This window comes from Rhipicephalus sanguineus, chromosome 7 (genome assembly GCF_013339695.2).
Source record: "Rhipicephalus sanguineus isolate Rsan-2018 chromosome 7, BIME_Rsan_1.4, whole genome shotgun sequence".
Classification (NCBI taxonomy): domain Eukaryota; kingdom Metazoa; phylum Arthropoda; class Arachnida; order Ixodida; family Ixodidae; genus Rhipicephalus; species Rhipicephalus sanguineus.
The window spans coordinates 38,571,756-38,591,156 of record NC_051182.1 but is presented as its reverse complement, the minus strand read 5'-3'; the positions used below and the strand labels follow the sequence as shown (position 1 = coordinate 38,591,156).

At 47.9% G+C, this 19,401-nt stretch overlaps 1 protein-coding gene across 1 annotated transcript in view; it reads right to left on the bottom strand.

Moving 5' to 3' along the window:
• Window positions 1–1,197: 1,197 nt before the first annotated feature.
• Window positions 1,198–19,401, bottom strand: part of LOC119399403 (uncharacterized) — a 29,412-nt gene continuing 11,208 nt past the window's right edge. Inside the window, exons 4-8 of the mRNA XM_037666217.2 lie at window positions 18,877–18,976; window positions 13,612–13,721; window positions 12,546–12,593; window positions 6,040–6,075; window positions 1,198–1,354 (exon numbers count right to left, since the gene is read on the bottom strand). Coding sequence (XP_037522145.2) covers window positions 1,205–1,354; window positions 6,040–6,075; window positions 12,546–12,593; window positions 13,612–13,721; window positions 18,877–18,928 — 396 coding nt within the window. The 5' untranslated portion in view covers window positions 18,929–18,976 and the 3' untranslated portion in view covers window positions 1,198–1,204. The remainder of the gene's footprint in view (window positions 1,355–6,039; window positions 6,076–12,545; window positions 12,594–13,611; window positions 13,722–18,876; window positions 18,977–19,401) is intronic.

Below are 19,401 nucleotides of genomic sequence, written 5' to 3'. Positions count from 1 at the left end.
TTAAAAATAATTGACTATCAAACTTATTCATGCAACTTATGATTCGCTGTTCGCGTGAACTACGTCAGGAAAAGCGATATTTAAAAACAAAATAATTCTTAAACATCTTGTAAGACACTGCTTGAGCGACCTTTCTGCATTTTAAAACATACGTCTGTGCGACACAAGTGAGTTCAATTTCATTTTAGCGAGAAGTTTCTAAAGCTTTTCATGTGTACTTAAAGAATATGTTTCATTTATTATTTTACAAATTGTGAAGCGCATTTTTAAATTATGAACTCCGTCGAAATTCAGTCTTTCATATTTTACCACTTCGAGTGATAAAATTTACGGTTGTAACACTTGCTTTTTTCCTGCACACAACTCGTATGTGAGCAATTATACAATGTAAGTTTTGTCCCTGACATTCAATGAAGCTGTCTTTCTAATGGCACTCACGATTTAATGAGTATCTTTGGGAGACTCATTTGAGGATAAGTAAATGTTGTGAGACATCGCATAACTATTCCTGCGAGCAGCGCTTTAGATTATCACCGTAGGGCTGTGCTTAAAACGCCCGAAGCCTCGGGTATTGCGCGTTGCTCTAGCATCTGAAGCTAGTTGACGTGATTACTCTGTCAGTTTGAAAATAGGAGGCGCATGCGTCGTACTTGTGTTGACTGAAAGGTTTGAGTTTTATGTCGGAAGTAGCGGCCACTTCGGTTCATCTTGTCTAGGTTCTCAACGTCAAAAAGGCAGAGATGAAATCGAACAAACCAATGTTGTTTGTAAAACATCTCAATTCTTGAAGAAGAAGATCGTATCACAAATAATGTTAAGTGCTGGTGTAAAGTGCCGAACCTCAATACGATTGTGAGGCACGACGGGGTGCGGGACTCCGGAATAATTTCGACCATCTGGGGTTCGATACGTGCCCCTTAATCTAAGAACACGGGTGGTCTTTGCGTTCCGTCCCCATCGAAATGCGGCAACCGTGGCAGGCATTCAGTCCACGTCTCTCTGCGCCGAAACGCGCAGATCGTACAAGTAAAACACTCTCAGCATTGGCATAAGAGAGGTTCCGTGAACGCCTTTAAAGCCTTCTTTAAAAATAGATATAAGAAATTATCAAGAATCTCACTCATCGTTCTGGTGATCAAGCAGAACACACCGAGTTCACCCGCTTGGTGCACACAGTCTTCGATTATGTGATAGGATGACGGTATCACTTACATTTGTCCTTGAATATCAGCATTAGTAAGCCCTTTGCTTTCAAGGCAGCAGCCGAAGTAACTTGCACATTCTTGAGAAAGTCACAAAACATGTCCTCGATGGCATCTTGCGGAACGCGGTCGAAGAAGTCCCTGGCGATGCACTAGAATTTTATAGAAGGAACAAGGTACGCACGTGCAAGACATGTTAGATTATTATCGTAATAAATAATAACTGCAATATATAATACATAGTGAAACGGGGTAGCGAAAGTTCGACGAAGAGGAGAACGAGGCTGGACTGACTCGCGAGCCTGTTTGGCCTCCTTTTCCTCTTCGTCGAATCTTCACTAGCACGTTTCAAAATTACTTTTTTCAGATTGCCAGAAAATTCCTACTAGTGACGCCATTCAACGCCACATTAAACGAGCCAAGTACAATTGGTAAATGAGCCCAGCCTCACTTTTTAAATGCGAAGCATTTCTTAGCGATCTTCTGCGACTTTGAGCGCATCTATCTATCTATCTATCTATCTATCTATCTATCTATCTATCTATCTATCTATCTATCTATCTATCTATCTATCTATCTATCTATCTATCTATCTATCTATCTATCTATCTATCTATCTATCTATCTATCTATCTATCTATCTATCTACGACTTTGTGCTCTCCTGGCCGTTTCGTTAATCGGATGTATACCAAAATTGGTGTGTCATAACATGTCCTTATTACGAACATAAGCGACAGGTCAAATCATGAAAATCATGACACGCATGTCATGAGCAGCATGATTTACATTCCACTGCCTTTGGGCTCCCTGGCCGTTCCGTTAATCGGATGTATACCAAAATTGGTGCGTCATAACATGGCCTTACCACGAACATAAATCACAGGTCATATCATGAAAATCATGACACGCATGTCATGAAAAGCATGATTTACATTCCATGGCTTTTGGGCTCTTGCGGCCGTTCCGTTAATTTCATATATACCAAAGTTGGTACGGCGTGACAACAGTCCCTGACGAACATAATGACAGGTCCTAACATGCAAATCGTGACGTGCATGTCATGTGCAGCATGATTTACATGACATGATCTCGGGGCACTCGCGGCCGTTTAAATGAAGGGATACATACGAAAGCTGGTATGACGAGACATTTCTGTATGGCGAACATAACTGACACGTGGTAACATGAAAATCATGATTTGCATGTCATGTATGACATGATTTAGATGCCACGCTCATGGCGCACTCGCGGCCGTTTCGCTAGATTAATATACACTAAAATTGGTATTTTGCGATGTGACTTTATGAAGAACATGAATAATGGGTGGTAGCATGAAACCCATGACATCCATGACATGTATGTCATGATTTACATGCCCCGCTCGTGGTGCATTCGCGTCCGTTTCGCTTGCGTGATATACACCAAAATTGGTGTTACGCGACACGACTGTATGACGAACGTAAGTGAGACGTGGTAGCATCATAATCATGACATGCAAGTCATGTACGACCTGATTTACATGCCACGCTCATGATGCGCTAGCGGCCGTTTCGCTAGATTGATATACACCAAAATTGGTATTGCGCGATGTGACTGTATGAAGGACATGAATAACAGTTGGTAAAATGAAAACCATGACATGCATGTCATGTATGTCATAATTTAATTGCCACGCTCATGATGCATTCGCGGCCGCTTCGCTAGCTTGATGTAACCAAAATTGGTATTGCGCGAAGCGACTGTATGACGAAGGTAAATGAGACGTGGTAACATGAAAATCATGACATGCATGACATGCACGACATGATTTACATGACATGCCCATGACGCACTCGTGCCGTTTCGCTATCTTGACATACACAAAAATTAGTATTATGCGACGCGACTGCATGACGAACGTAAATTAGAGGTGGTAACATGGAAATCATGACATGCAGGTTATGTATGTCATGCTTCACATGCCGCGCTCATGGTGCATTCCCGGCCGTTTCGCTAGCTTGGTATACACCAAAATTGGTATTGCGCGACGCGACTGCATGACGAACGTAAATTAGAGGTGGTAACATGGAAATCATGACATGCAGGTTAGTATGTCATGATCTACATGCCGCGCTCATGGTGCATTCCCGGCCGTTTCGCTAGATTGATATGCACCAAAATTGGTATTGCGCGATATGACTGTATGAAGAACATGAATAACAGGTGGTAACATGGAAACTATGACATGCATGCCATGTATGTCGTGACTTACATGCCACGCTCATGATGCATTCGCGGCCGTTTCGATAGCTTGATATAGACCAAAACTGGTATTGCGCGATGTGACTGTATGATGAACTTTAGTGACAGGTGGTAACATGAAAAACTATAATATGCATGTCATGTATGGCATGATTTACATGCTCTACTCATGGTGCGCTCGCGGCCGTTTCGCTCCTTTGATATACACCATAATATGCATTGCGCGATGCGACTATGACGAACATAAATGAGAGGTCTTAACATGCGAATCATGTTATGCATGTCATGTACGGTATGATTTACATGCCACTGTCGTGGTGCGTTTCCGGCCGTTTTGTTAACGTGATATATACCAAAATTGGTATGGCATGACACGAGTGCGTGATGAACATAAGCGACAGGTTATGCATTTATATACCAGAATATGCGTTTCATTGGCATGGTGTACACTACATTGTGTATGCATGCGTGCATGGCAAACATGCGATATATGGTGGACTAGATGCCGTGGCATGAGTGATTTCATTTGGCTCAAAGACAAACAAGGCGATGTATGCAGCTCTTTGCTGGCTGCTTCGCATTACATCGATTCCCACAATGCGTGGGATCTGCCGCATTTTTATGGATGGATGCCCGTACTCATTACATAAACTTTACTAAGCTGCTTGAAAAAAGCAGAAGGCAAAAGTTGAGGACACTTGAGCTTCTCCTTTAAGATTAAAACGCCATAGCGTCATCGGTCTTCTTACGCGTCGCCTTCTCATTCATTTGTCATGAGCTTGAGTCGCACATCGCGAGTCTCATGAAACAACACTCCTTTCTTTGCCCAGTGTACGACGTCCTTGTCATCGTTTAGGTGGACGGCGCCAAATCCATCAGAAGTGTCTCAAGCGTGTACGCGCGCTCCAGCGCTTTATGCCCGATGTCCTCTTACTCACAGCCGCCTCCGCGAGCGATCAGTGAGAACTTTCCGCTTCTTCCTCTATGTGAAGCATGAAGAGCTTAGTTAAACAAATCGACTGACTGGTCTCCTTTTGATGAGCTTAAACTAACAAGCCTTGTGTGTGTCCGCCGCCGGGAACTAACGAGTCGGGAAGTGTGTACTCTCACCGCCGAAAGGGCGGCGTTCAATTCCCATCTGACACAAATTTATCCAATTTCCTTTCGAACTGAGTTACCTTAGTTGACTCGCATCAGTTGCCCTCCAAAGATGGGCTCCAATCCGAGCACGATTTGACCTGTTCGGCAATTTATTTATTTTTTGCACCAATCAGGACGATGTTTCACTCATGAACAACGCCGACATTGCTTTTTAGACGATACGGGCACCTGAAAGCTGCGGCTAATATGTTGATTAACTGTTTTTTAAACAAATATTTGATAACGGTATATTGAAACAGTTATATTAGTTGCACGTGCAATACCGCACTGTCGTGTCCAAAAAAAAAGGGTAATGCATTTCAAGTATAAAAAAAAATGCTGTCTCGTTCGCAGCAATTTTTGCCTTGCGTTCATAAGGACAATTCAGCTACCATTCCTTACAAGCAATTACTACTTGATAGGCTTCTCGAAAATTGAACACTTATCTAGGGATTGGTCGTGGGCGCTAAGCTGCAACGTACACGTTTATTTTTTTTTTCGTTACGGAACTTGCCATTCGCGTCCTTGAGCTTTACGCGTCAGTGATTTACACACATTAGTGCAATGCAGCACTCAGCGAAAGTTTCTTCTCTTTGGCCACAGTACGTTACCCGTCATTACAAATCAGGTCCCTTTCGCTTCCTTTTATAATGTCGCCGTCCCGAAGTACGAAAATAGTCTTATTCGTCAGAAGACGAATGGCCTCAGGTTTATGAATTTATTACGCTCACAATAAAACAATTAAATGAAGAAACCAGCTCAACAGTATTTAAAAACATTCTGTCGACTAGTGGCAGAGGCTTGGAATATGATGGATTCATTGGCAACCGGGCTGTACGACGTTTGTAAAAAATTTCATGAAAAGATTGTTTCAGCGTTGCAGCCATTCCGAACCCTGTTAAATGGAACTACCTTTTTTTCAGAATTTTTTATTAAATGGGCCCTGCAACATATTCCTAAGAAACTTTGAGTGGCTTCATTAAAGGAGTTTATCGCCTCACGAATATGCAGTCGCCAAAAGTTTTAGAATCCGTCACGTACGAGCGTAGTTACAGGGATCTGGAGCAAGCTGTAAGCGCTTTCTCTCTTCTCTATCGCAGCTGACTATCGCTGCTGAAACGCTGCTGACTATCGATCAGCAGCGTTTTGTGACCATGCCCAAAAAGTGTTGCAGGGCTCCTTTATTACCTTTTTGCCCTATTGCGCGTACTGTTACAGAAATGCCTAATTTATGCACATTTTCAATGCATAATTATGGTACTCAGGTTCAACATATTTTGATGAAATGATGTTTTTTTAAGCCGAGACGATGAAATATCTTGTTGCTCGTTTTCACCCAGATCTTAGGGTTTTGTGTGCCTAAATAACCTTATATCTTATACGCAGGTGCAGAATACCTGCGTCGCTAGCAAAGTAGGCACAAAGAAAAAAAAAGTTATATTCGTAGCACTTACCTCTTCAAGGTGTATTATTGACTGGATTTTGCTCTCCTAGAAGAACCAAAATACATATTCTTATTTACCTGCTAGACTGACACAAATGCTTTGATCTAACCTGTTCTAGCGTTTTGACATTTTGGCCTGAGTTACATTTGTCCCAGATCTCTCCATTTCTTCCACCAATCAAGCGGTAAGGTTATTACAGAAATCACAGTTTCACCGCGATGGCGAAGCATTGAATGTGGTAGCAATAGATTGTAATTTTATACGAAGTAAGTCTGGCAGCTAACTCATTTGGACCCAATCTCGCGTAACTCTACAAAACGCAGGTGCAAGTGAACACGGCCGCGCCAGGGAGAGCTGCGCTTCTTACACAGTGCTTCGCGTGGAGAGCACGGCACGTTGAAAGGTATACGAGCCGTCTCCTGATCTCAGCGAGCTAGCGCACGCGCCAGCGATCGCGAGCGCTCCCTTTTGACCTAAGTGCACAGTTGCTGCTCGAGCGACACATCACCCCCTCCGCGTTCCTTCATGCTCCTTCGAGGCGGGCGGGGCGTTTCCTCTCTGCTTGAGTAGCAATCGACTGCAGGCTTCGCAAGCGGGGTGGGTGGTGATATCGCATGCGCCCTCCGTGCGACGGAGATTGGTCGGCTCGTTTCATCTCTGCTTCAGCCGCGTTCGTCGGCCCTGCTCACGCGCTTTTGCCCGCGGGCAGAACGCGGACTTCCAAAGCAACGTCAATCGGCGCCACTGCTCATATCGCAACTGGGTATATCCACGGCGCGTTCTCTTGCCACAACACTGCCGCCCCAGCTTCCGCGCCCGCGCAGAGATCTCGGATTGCATCTGTGTTGCGTCACAGTGTAACTATTGCTGACTAGCAGGGCTCCGGGCCGAATGAAGAGCGCATGCGCGCACGTGTCCTTGACGCCGCATCTGCCGAATCCGGCGACAAACCGCCTTCGCAGGCAGCGTCTCACCCCAGTAACGCATAGCTCGGCCGCGCGAGCGTGGCGCGCAAACTTGAGCTTGGGTTCCTTATACGATGAGCGGGGAGATCTCATCGATTTGGACTTTAAACGGAATATGAAGGCGAAAAGCCGTTGAGAGTTTCCATATAATTGATATAGTGTTACGGGGGTTTATTGAGGATTCTACGAGAGCGACGATCGTAGCAGCAGCGCGCAGGGCGTAGCCAGAGAGCGAATTGTCGGTCTGTGCCAGCCGATGGCGATGGGCCTTCATGCTTGCCGATCTTCTTCCTCACAATCACCCCCGGTATGGAGAGGTAGCCATCTTGGCGACTTAGATAGAGGTCAAAGGATCATAATATGCCTTGAGGCGGTCAATGTGGACTGTCTCTCGCCCGCGACGACGGAGATCGGAAGATGGCGTAACGGGTTCGACCACATAATTGACAGGGGAGGTTTGCGCAACCACGCGGTAGGGTCCGTGGTACTTTGGAAGGAGCTTAGATGAAAGGCCGGGAGCAGCAACTGGAGGCACCCAAAGCCACACGAGGGAGTCGATAGGAAAAGGGTCCGGAGGTGGCTTGGAGTCATGGCGCAGTTTTTGGCGACACTGTTCATCATAGGTGAAAGATCTGGCAAGTTGTCGGCATCTCTCAGCGTGCTGGGCGAGCTCAGACACAGGTTGGCCGTCAGCAGGGTCGGGGTGATACGGGAGAATTGTATCAATCGTGCTGGAGGGCTCGCGGCCATAAAGCAAAAAGAATGGTGAGAATCCGGTAGTTGCTTGGCAGGCGGTGTTGTACGCGTATGTGACAAACGGAAGTACAACAACCCAATTGCAGTGGTCTGAGGCAACGTACATAGACAACATGCCACCAGGGGTCCGGTTAAATCGTTCAGTTAAGCCATTGGTCTGTGGGTGATAAGCGCTAGTAGTGCGGTGAATAATTTGGCATTCAGATAGGAGGGATTGCAGCACGTCCGAGAGGAATACACGTCCCCGATCACTCAGGAGTTCACGAGGTGCGCCATGGCGAAGAATGAAGTTGTGCAGAATAAACGATGCAACGTCTTTTGCTGTTGAATCAGGCAAGGCGGCGGTTTCAGCATACCTGGTCAAATGATCTACGGCAACGACAATCCATCGGTTTCCAGCACCAGTGCATGGAAGGGGCCCGTATAAATCGATGCCGACGCGGTCAACCGGGAGGGTTGGGCATGGGAGGGGCTGGAGAGGTGCTGTGGAGAGGTGCGAGACTGGTTTGCGTCGTTGGCAGGGGATGCAAGAGCGGACGTACTTGCAGACGAAGTTGTACATGCCCCGCCAATAATATCGTCGACTGAGCCGCATGTACGTCTTAGACACTCCACCGTGACCACACTGTGGGTCATTGTGGAAAGCGGAGCATAATTCTTGACGAAGATTACGGGGTACGACTAGTAACCATGTGCGGCCGTCGTTGTGGTAGTTGCGGCGGTATAAAAGTCCGTCGCGGATAGCGAAATGCTGTGCCTGGCGTCGCAGTGCGCGAGGTGCCGACGCTGTCGGAGGGCTTGACAAAAAGTTCAAAATGGTGGCGATCCATGGGTCGTTTCGTTGTTCCGTGGCCATGTCCAGGATGTCAAGCGGCGACATATCTTCATCGCGAGTAGAAGTGCTGTCGTCTGATATGAGGGGAAAACGAGAAAGGGCGTCAGCGTCAGCGTGTCGGCGGCCAGAGCGATAGACGACGCGGATGTCGTAGTCCTGGATTCGGAGAGCCCAACGAGCGAGGCGGCCTGACGGGTCCTTCAGGTTCGACAACCAGCAAAGAGCGTGGTGGTCCGTTACGACGTCAAAAGGACGACCGTAAAGATAGGGGCGAAATTTCTGAAGAGCCCATATGATAGCCAAGCACTCATTTTCTGTGACGGAGTAATTGGTCTCAGGTTTCGTGAGCGCACGACTGGCATAGGCGACCACGTATTCAGTGTTGGCGTCCTTACGTTGTGCGAGCACAGCACCAAGGCCAACACCACTGGCATCAGTGTGAATTTCTGTCCGTGCGCTGGGATCGAAGTGGCGCAAGATTGGCGGAGACGTAAGCAGGCGGCGAAGAGTCGTAAACGCGTGATCACAGGCTTCCGACCAGGTAGACAGTTCATTGTCGCCGTGGAGAAGTGCATTCAGGGGTGCGATGACATTAGCGAAATTGCGAACGAAGCGTCGAAAATATGAGCATAAGCCAATAAAGCTGCGTAGTGCTTTCAGGGTAGTGGGCTTTGGGAAATCGGATACGGCTCGGAGTTTAGCAGGATCGGGGAGAATGCCTTCTTTGGAGACAACGTGGCCTAATATAGTCAGTTTTCGAGCCGCAAACTGGCACTTTTTCAAGTTAAGCTGCAGGCCAGCATTCTGGAGACAGGTCAAAACTTGATGTAAACGGTGCAGATGAGTCGAAAAATCTGGGGAAAAGACGACAATGTCATCAAGATAGCATAGACAAGTGCGCCACTTCAGGCCGCGCAGGATGCCGTTCATCATGCGTTCAAAGGTCGCGGGCTCGTTGCAGAGACCGAACGGCATTACAGTGAATTCGTACAATCCGTCTGGTGTTACGAACGCCGTTTTCGAACAGTCAGCGTCAGCCATTGGCACTTGGTAGTAGCCAGAGCGGAGATCCAAGGAAGAAAAAAACTCCGCACCCTGCAAACAGTCCAGGGCGTCATCAATACGGGGTAACGGATACACATCCTTTCGGGTAATCTTGTTAAGCCGTCGATAATCGACGCAAAATCGTATGGTACCGTCTTTTTTCCGAACCAGGACGACTGGAGAGGCCCAGGGACTGTTGGAAGGTTGAATGACACCACGTTGGAGCATGTCTTTCACCTGCTCATCGATAACGCACCTTTCGCTCACCGATACTCTGTAAGGACGCTGTCGAATGGGCGCATGGCTTCCAGTATCGATGGTGTGCGACACAGCCGTCGTGCGGCCAAGCGACGTTGCGTGGGAGTCAAACGAGGATGAGAAGCCTTCGAGCAAGCGAAGAAGCTGGTCGCGCTGCGTCGTCGTAAGGTCGCTTGCAATAGTTGGTGTGAAAGACCGCGGCAGTGACTGAGGAGGTGAGGTCTCAAGGGCGGCCAGGTCAGCGGAGTCTTCCATGATGTCGAAAATTGAAGAAGATGGCAGTGGTTCGGCTCTCCCTAGGGTTTCACGGCGGCGTAGGGTGACTGGTGCGGCCGTTGGGTTTGACACGTACATCACAGAGGTGCCAGAATTGAACTGAAGGACGGCAAACGGCAGTGGTAGTGATCGGCGGCGAAGTAGAAGGTCAGAGGGTGCGAAAAGCAAGGTGCCGTCGTTGATAGAAGTACAAGAGATGCTGACAAGAGCAGTAGACCAGGCCGGTATAACGGTGTCTTCGGAAACTGCGATTTTACAAGAGTCTGTGTGGTCATTGATAATATCTGATGAAAACGGAAACAACTCGATTTCCGCGCGGGCGCAATTGATGATCGCATGATGCGTTGAGAGAAAATCCCAGCCTAATATTACGTCGTGAGAACATGATGGCAACACGATGAATTCGATGACATAGACGACATTCTGAATGACGACACGGGCTGTGCAGGCGCCGGACGGCTCGACGTGCTGTGCGTTGGCGGTACAAAGAGATAGTCCAGAAAGTGGTGTCGTCACTTTTCCGATTCGGCGGCAAATGCGGGCATCAATTGCTGAAAGAGCAGCGCCAGTGTCGACGAGGGCTAGCGTCCGTATTCCTTCTATGGCGACATCAATAACGTTCTTCGGGGAAATTTGAGGCCTTAGACATTTCGCTGGCACCGCAGTTCTTGCCTCCTGAACTGCGTTAGTTAGTTTTCCTGGCGCAGAGGGCTCCGCCGTCGTTGCATGGGTGAAAGGTAATGGCGGTGAGGAGAAGGCGAACGGCGGGAGGAGAATGGTGCCTCAGAGACAGGAGCAGATTCGTGGTCGTCCGAATAACTACGGCGGGGCTGACGTGACGCATACGTGACCCATGGTGGACGCATATTGTTCGAGACGTTCGGTACACGAAAGCGACAGTAACGTGCCACATGCCCAGGAAGACCACAATGAAAACAGATAGGACGGTTGTCTTCCGTGCACCAAGGATCTTCAGCTCGTGCGTACTGTACTGCTGGTCGGGCGGGTGGAGATACTGGCGGGCGCATATGTGGGCGACGTGGGCCGTAACTTTGTAGCACAGGCCTCGAAGCGACTTCAGCGTACGTCAGAGGAGCAGCAGTTGGAGCCTGAAGGAGAGAAGGTGGAACTTGATCGGCTACCTGATTCCTGATGATGTTCTGGAGAGCTGGCGCCAATGGAGAACTCGACTGGCCGTGAATAAGCGGCATCAGCGAAAGCTGACGAGCGACTTCTTCTCGAACGAAATCCTTAATCTGTTGCAGCAGGGACGTGTGATCGGGAGCAACAGCCAAGCCGGACATTGAAGTCGCGGGTGGTAGAGATTGGCGGGTGGCTGCACGTTGTTTGCGCAGTTCATCGAAGCTTTGGCAGAGGCTGACTAGGTCAGAGACTGCTGATGGGTTCCTCGCCAGCAGCATCTGAAAGGCATCGTCTTCGATTCCTTTCAAGATATGCCTAATCTTCTCGGCATCGGTCATTGCTCCATCAACGCGGTTACATAGGTCGAGAACGTCTTCTATGTAGCTTGTGAAATTCTCACCACTCTGCTGCGCACGAGCACGCAAACGTTGCTCAGATCGAAGCTTGCGAACGGCGGGGCGCCCGAATACCTCCGTCACGTAAGTTTTGAAGGCAGCCCATGTCGGGAGGTCACGTTGGTGGTTTCGATGCCACACGCTGGCGACACCGCTCAAGTAAAATGACAGGTAGTTGAGCTTTCCTGCGTCGTCCGAGCGGTTTATCACGCTCACTCGTTCGCATTCAGCGAGCCAGTCTTCCACATCTTGCTCTTCTGCACCGCTGAAGATTGGTGGGTCGCGTTGAGGGAACGGGCCAGGGCAGAGCACGGTAGTCACCGTGGCACCGGGTTGTTGCTGCTGCATTGGTCCCCCTTCTGTCATAGTAGAGGCGGGCTTGAGTTTCCCGTTGCGTAGTTCCAGATTTGCTTACCCCGCAGCTCCACCACTTGTTACGGGGGGTTTATTGAGGATTCTACGAGAGCGACGATCGTAGCAGCAGCGCGCAGGGCGTAGCCAGAGAGCGAATTGTCGGTCTGTGCCAGCCGATGGCGATGGGCCTTCATGCTTGCCGATCTTCTTCCTCACAATAGCAATAAAATTTTAACAAGCATAATGCGCAAGAAACAGGGCATCACTTGGTACTTACGCGCTGCCGTGTTAAACCTTTTCTGTGCAGTGGCCCTACAGGATGCCAGAGCATTGAGAACTGATGCTCGTAAGACCATTACTGCAAAGTTGCTCGTCAATCTTTACCTTCGCATTCTAACCGCATAGTGGGTCATGCCTACCACAGTAATATTTGGGAAACTTGATACATCTAGTTTCCGCGCAAGGTAAGGAGGCTAGCGCATTACTCACACTGACTTTATCTCCTTTCACGCACCCAGCCAAGTTTTCGTTGACACACTGTGTACGGAAGAAACATATATTAAAGAAACAAGTTATTTTACAAGTTGATATGCACTGTAAGGAAGTATACGCAGAGCAGTAATGTTTATGAAGCACCAACATTAACACCAACACGTGTGGGCCATGCTCACTTTACCAACAGCGACCGAAAAATTTAGGTTCATAAATTCAGATTATTCGGGCGAAAGCCTTAGATGCCTCATGAAACGGGAAAATTGACCGGCGTCCAGCGTCTGCGTCCCGCGTCGGCGGCATCAGCACGACTAATGCAAGAAATCATCATCACGTGATGACTTCACCATACGGCGCCATCATGACGTTACAAATCACCTGAATGTGTGACGTCATTATGATGCCATCATGGCGTCACTGTGACGCCACATGGTGAGGTCATCACATGATATCATTGCTTGGTCATAGGTGGGCCGATCTCGGAAGCAGTGCGAAACAAGGTAAGATACAGAAAGCTTACAATGCCTCCGATCCTGGACACATTGCAAAACCACGTTTGTTTCAGAGAGCTTTCAGAGAGCTGAAGGTTTAGTGAATCGTCTTAGAAGAAAAAGTAGAGGATGGATTTCACCTTGGAGTCGACTGAGACGGATGCATAGGATCATTTTGAGTATTTTTGTGATTGTCAAGCTCCGTCGGCTAGTGATACACGCAGCGTCAGGGTTGGCTTAAACGCTATCTTACGAGTTTGTCTATGGGGAGGTGCTTTGTCGATAGGGACCATCTATTGGTGGTACCGACTGTGGTTTAAGTGCATAGGATCATTTGCACTACCTTCATTCGAGGGAACAAACGTATGCGGATTACTTATTCCCAAATTGACGCGTGTCAGTTAAGAAATATTGAACACAAAGTTACACAGGGCAACTCGTACGATTACTCTGAGATACATACATACATACATACATACATACATACATACATACATACATACATACATACATACATACATACATACATGCGTCAGACAGACAGACAAAATTATCGAGATTGAGTGACCAACCTTAGTCCATATATTGGGCAATGTAATCTTAATTTCTCCTCCGCATACTTGGTCACCGATGTGCCCGCTGAATTTTTTTGCATATAAGTAATAATCCACGACGTTTCCAGCTGAAAGAAACATATTGCGTATCGCTTTAGCAAGAAAAACGGAACACGAAATCCTGCAGTAACCGCTTGGACATCAACTGATTAGAAGAGTTTGCACTTGGTGTATACCTTTCTAGAAAATAAAAACAGCAGCACCAACAGTGCACTGTGCCGTCATTATGTCTCGTGTGGATGCGTATGAACCACAACTTTCCACAAAAGTGGAAAGCCCGAAAAACTAGTTTCGACAGTAGCGTCAGAATTCGGTAGCTACGATGATGTTATATCTCCGTGAGATAGCTAATGGAATCAATCCGTGTTATCACAAATAGCATAGCTTAAAACAAAAACTGTCGAAAAGAGGTGATCCACTGTTGTAGCTTGGCGGATAAGTTGTCGCGCTGCTTAGTGTGAGGACGTGGGTTTGACATAAGCCCACGACGGACACATTTAGATGAGGAAGAAATGCATGAACGCCCAAATCTCAGGTTTGTGCCCACATTGAACATCTCTAGGTGGACACGATTACGTCGAAGGCCTCCAATATGGTGTCTCTCCTAAATATATCGCGGGTTCAATGCGCCGAATGCTATCATTATATTTGAATTGAATAAGAGGTGGAGTATCTGGTGGTTTTGCAATGGCTGCCTTCTGTCACAGAGAAATTCTGCTCATTCAAAGTTCGTAGAAATGGTTCCTTCAGAAAATTATTCAGGGAAAATTGCATTTTAATTTTCCTGAGACATTTATTGAATTTGTGTAAGCGTGGGACTGCATCGTGAAATCGCACGCGCCATATTCAAGAGAAGCACCTTGCATCAAGGTAGCACCTCGCATCAATAAATAAGAATATTCCAGCGATAACGCTGGAATATTCGATGGCACATGTATAATTGACGACGCGCTTCGCCGCTTGTCAAGTGATCGACGGTCGACGCTCTGTTCGCCGCTATCAGTGTATTGCTGTAGTTTGACTTTCAGTTTCCCGGCCACAAATTCGGCCAAATAAGCAGTTTCATCTCGGACGTGCTGACTGCTGTCTTCGTCGACGTCACGACCACGTGACATCTGGTGGAGGTGCTGTTCGCTCATGTTCCGGACGCCCCCGTCAGGACGTGTACCCAGCACCTCCACCAGATGTCACGTGGTTGTGACGTCGACGAAGACAGCAGTCAGGACGTCCGAGATGAAACTGTTTATTTGGCCGAACTTGTGGCCGGGAAACTGAAAGTCAAACTACAGCAATACACTGATAGCGGCGAACAGAGCGTCGACCGTCGATCAACTGACAAGCGGTGAAGCGCGTCGTCATTTACACATGTGCCGTCGAAAATACCAGCGTTATCGCTGGGTGTCGCGCATGCTCTAGAATAAGCCCGAGCGTTCGCATCTTGCGCACAATCTTAACAAAATGATCTACAACCATCGCGAAGCTTCTCGATCAATGAGGCGCTGTTTGCGCAGAGCGTTGCTGACAGTCTTTGTGGGCGAAAACCGAACACAGGAAAAGTTATAATAAGAAACGCACGTGGCAATATGGATGTTACCCTATCTCATATACTGCCTTCATCGCCTCCGCCGACAGCCGCAACGACAACCGTGAGCCAGATTAGAGGTGATAGTGTTTTGATGAAAGGAAGAAGACGCTATATTTTTTGCAACCATTGCGGGACCACGATTCAGCGCCTTGCAGGGGGGGGGGAGAGAAAAGCAGAAAGAAATAGAAATGGAAGAGCTCGGATGTCGGCAACGGCGACAGGAGGCGAAGAAGTAAAAGGAAAGATGGGCGGAGCGGTTAGAGAAGTTCGCGGGCGGAACACGACGTCCCGATCGGCGAGCGGTCTTCAGCGAGATGACATAGCGCGCGAGACGACCATCTAGCGCGAAATCCTCCGAGACAATCAGACTTCGCGCCCGTGTTCGCACCGTGGCGCCGCTTTCCTTTCACCCGTGTCCAGTCGCTTCAAATTTCAGTTGACTTCAAACTCTTAAATAAAGTTATTGGGACGCATCTGCCCTGTCGTGCCGTAAGATGTAACCCTGGCAATGAGTTCAAGAAGTTTCCGCGAATCCGACAGCGCCAACCATGATAACACACGGCTCCATCTCAGTTTTCCGGCACTGGCTAGGCATCGTGGTCAGAGCGTCTAAACTTCTACATTGAAGCGAACGACGTAAAAGAAGACGCCCGCAAGCAAGCTGTTTTGCTGACACTGTGTGTACCTTCCAGTTATGAGACAGTGCACTGGTGGCTCCCGAAAAGCCAAACACTGTGCGTTTCGTGGATATCGTCTCACTGCTTCGGCAGCATTGCGATACACAGTCATACGAACTCTACAGTCGCTGTTACTTCCAGCATCGGGACCAACTACCCGGCGAGTCTGTTACTGCCTTCGAAACAACAGTGAATAAATTGGCCACTGAACGCCATTTTGGGACTCGGACTCCTCATCACTCGCAGGAGGCGAAGCACAGGCTCATACCAGCTCACCGCATGCAACGATGCTACTGCTGGACATCATGCTTCGAGACAGTTTCGTGTGTGGTCTACAGCATGGCAACCTGAAGCACACACTATCCAAAGAAAAATATTTAAGTTTCCAAAGGGCTCTCCACATCGCTTTACGTGCAGAGAACGCAAGGTTTCCCCAACAGCGCATTAAAGGCGAGGCATCCGACATCAACAGAACAGCTCCGGAAGTGGCAAACGACAGTCCTCGCAACAAGCAACCACCACATCTCTGCTTCCGCTGCGACAGTAAAAAAATTGCAGCATATCCACGGGTGAATGATGAAGAGCTTGGGCGAAGCTCCTGAAGCAATCATGGTTACACAGTGAAATGTACAGTGGTTTCCCCCAGCAGTAATCAAAGCGATACACCGCTTTGATTACTGCACGCCATGTAGCGTGCTTGGTTCCGCTGCTTTTTCTTTCTTTCTGTTTTTCTTTTTTCGTTTTCTTTCTTTTCTTTCCTTTTTTCTTCTTTTTTTTCTTTTTCTGTTTTCTCTTTTTTCTTTTTTCCTTTTCTTTTTTTGCACACATATTGCACACATCTCGATGGGACAGCGCCATCTAGTATATCATCACCCAACTGCTGTTTACATGCATCGCTATAGGACAGCGCCATCTATTGAATAATACGGGAGACGCGACGGCGGGGGCACGCCGCATGGAGCGACGACCGACCAGGTCCTGTAAGGAGCTTCGCCCCTAAAGCAGCCCGTTCCGCCCAGCGATGTGCCGTTACTGTAAAAAGGTAGGCCGCACCAATAACGCATCTTTCAAGAAGAAGCGGGGGGGGGAACAAGCTGCCCGCCGAAGACGCACGGTTCATACTCCAAGCTGCATGCTGTTGGTCAGTCCGAAGTATTCGACGTGTCAAGAGCACGCGAAAAAAACTGACTTGCATGTCCAGAATATTGCAGTATCGCCTCAAAACGACCAAGGACAATCTGGTGGCACTCGATATCCAAGGCACAAGCCTGCCATTCGAAGCATACAGGATTCCCCTACTCTCTTATTAGCGAAGGTACCTTACAGAGTACATGTCGTGATAATCCGCCTTCGCTCATGCAAAGTGATATCCGATTGTGCATATCGTCAGGACTGGTTGGCACCGCGATTGTCATTGTGACTTGCAAGGAAACGCAGCTCACATTTCCACTGCTTGCAAAAAAGTCCCAAGGCTGTAACCTGCTTGGCGAAATTGGTTCGAGGCCCTGGGCATCTCTATATATGGTATCGACCAGATTCGACATCACGAGGCTGTATCTGCTATACTCAACAAGCATGCTCCGATTTTTTACAACGATATAGATTGCTAGAAGGGACCACGCATAAAGCTCGAAGTGCACGAATCTGCGATACCTAGGTTCCTATGAGCGTGCGCGGTTCCCTACGCTCTCAGAGAAGCTGTAGATGAGCTCGAGCGTTTAACTCGTCCAGCCACCACAGTATGCCGCCTGGGCTACTCCGGTAGTTTTAGTTCGAAAACGACACGGTGCGGTCAGACTCCGCGGCGATTTGCCGCAGCACAATGAAGGCAGTCGCATCGAAAGCGTCCAACCCATTACCTATAATGACCGAAGTACTCTACAACATCGTAAAGTGCAAGGTGTTCACAAGATTAGGCATTACTCAGGCCTATCAGCAACCTAAAGTGACGGGCTATACGGCTTTAATACTTAGAATCAATACCAGAAAAAGCTTGTACAGAGTCAACCGGCTGCCATTCGAAATTTGGGCCGCCCCCGCTCTCTTACAAAGGTGCATGGAAAGCACCTTAGCTGACATGAGAGTCGTATACGCGTACCTGGATGACAAAAGGCCGGCGCGTTTCGTTTATGCGTCAGCTGCCCTCGGACGCTTTCACTCGCGCGTAGAACATAGCAGGCGCGGAAAGATGCTATCGATCTGAACTTTACACGGAACATCACGCTGGACGCTAACGGCGGCGACAACAAATGCGCCAGGAGTGTCCATGTAACTGCTATTGCAATAAAACTGTCCGTAGAGTATGCAGTGCAGCCAACCACCTCGTTCGCACAATTTGCATTCACAAACAATGTGACGTGCCAAGAGAGGTGCTGCTGAAAAGTCGGCGTGGACGCCGGATGCGAATCCTAGTGATGCGCACGTTGAAAATTGTATATTGAATTTTCACTGTATCGTTTAACTCAGACCCTTGATGGTTCAAGCGACTTGGGCTATCAACTCAATCCGCACGAAGTAGTCCAACCGCATGAGGTCCCGGATAATGATGGCAGGCATATACCCTGAGAAAATCAACATATTTTCCAGATACAATTTTCGGTCTTCGAACAGACTAAAACGCGCGTTCGTAATGTCACTGATCTTGTAGTTAATCTTGTATTGCAGATATGACATGCCCGTTTATTGCCAATTGCCATCGCAACGTCAATATTTTCTGCAGTGGTAGACCCCACTTGGCCAATATTTTATAGGCAACAGAATTGCTAATGCAGTTGTATTTACCGAATATTCTTCTCAGGGTGAGCTGAAACCAGGGAAGCTGTGTTGTTTACGACACATCAGGGTATATCCCATACTGTTTAATTTGGAGAGCACAACAGCACACAAAAATGAGTTAAAGGCTTTAAGGCTAGCGTCGTGCGTAAGAGGAAAGGCGTAAGGAAACCGCCAGGTGAATCTTACCGTTGTGAAACCTCCTCTCTGCGAGGGCGACATAGATGTCTCGGATCAACATCACAGCGCTGACGGTGTCTAAATCTGCAAAAGCTCCCAGCAAAGTGCACTGAAAATGGGGCGGTATATGTAATTTAGCTTCAGTATAACATATATGGGATACAAAATTTGTCATACGAATATTGGCTACTTGAAAAGGAGTGTGATTGCACAAGGCTGAACTGAAAGGCAGGCAGTAATCGGCATGCACGTTTCTCGACATGTGTGGCGCAAGATACTTAAAATCCAGGGCCTGAATATTTTTCGGCACCTACGCACTAGCGGTGGGAAGACTATGGAAACAGTTAAAGGGACGCTAAAGGCAAATATTAAGTGGACGTTCATTGTCGAAATAGCGATCCAGGAACCTCGTAGTGCTAGTTTTGTGCCAAGCAAGTGCTTATTCTGAAATAAAATCACGTTTTAGAGGTCCGCATCGCGTTAGCGCACTTCAAGTCACCCGCGTGAAAGCAGTCTTTCTCACGTCACTGTTGC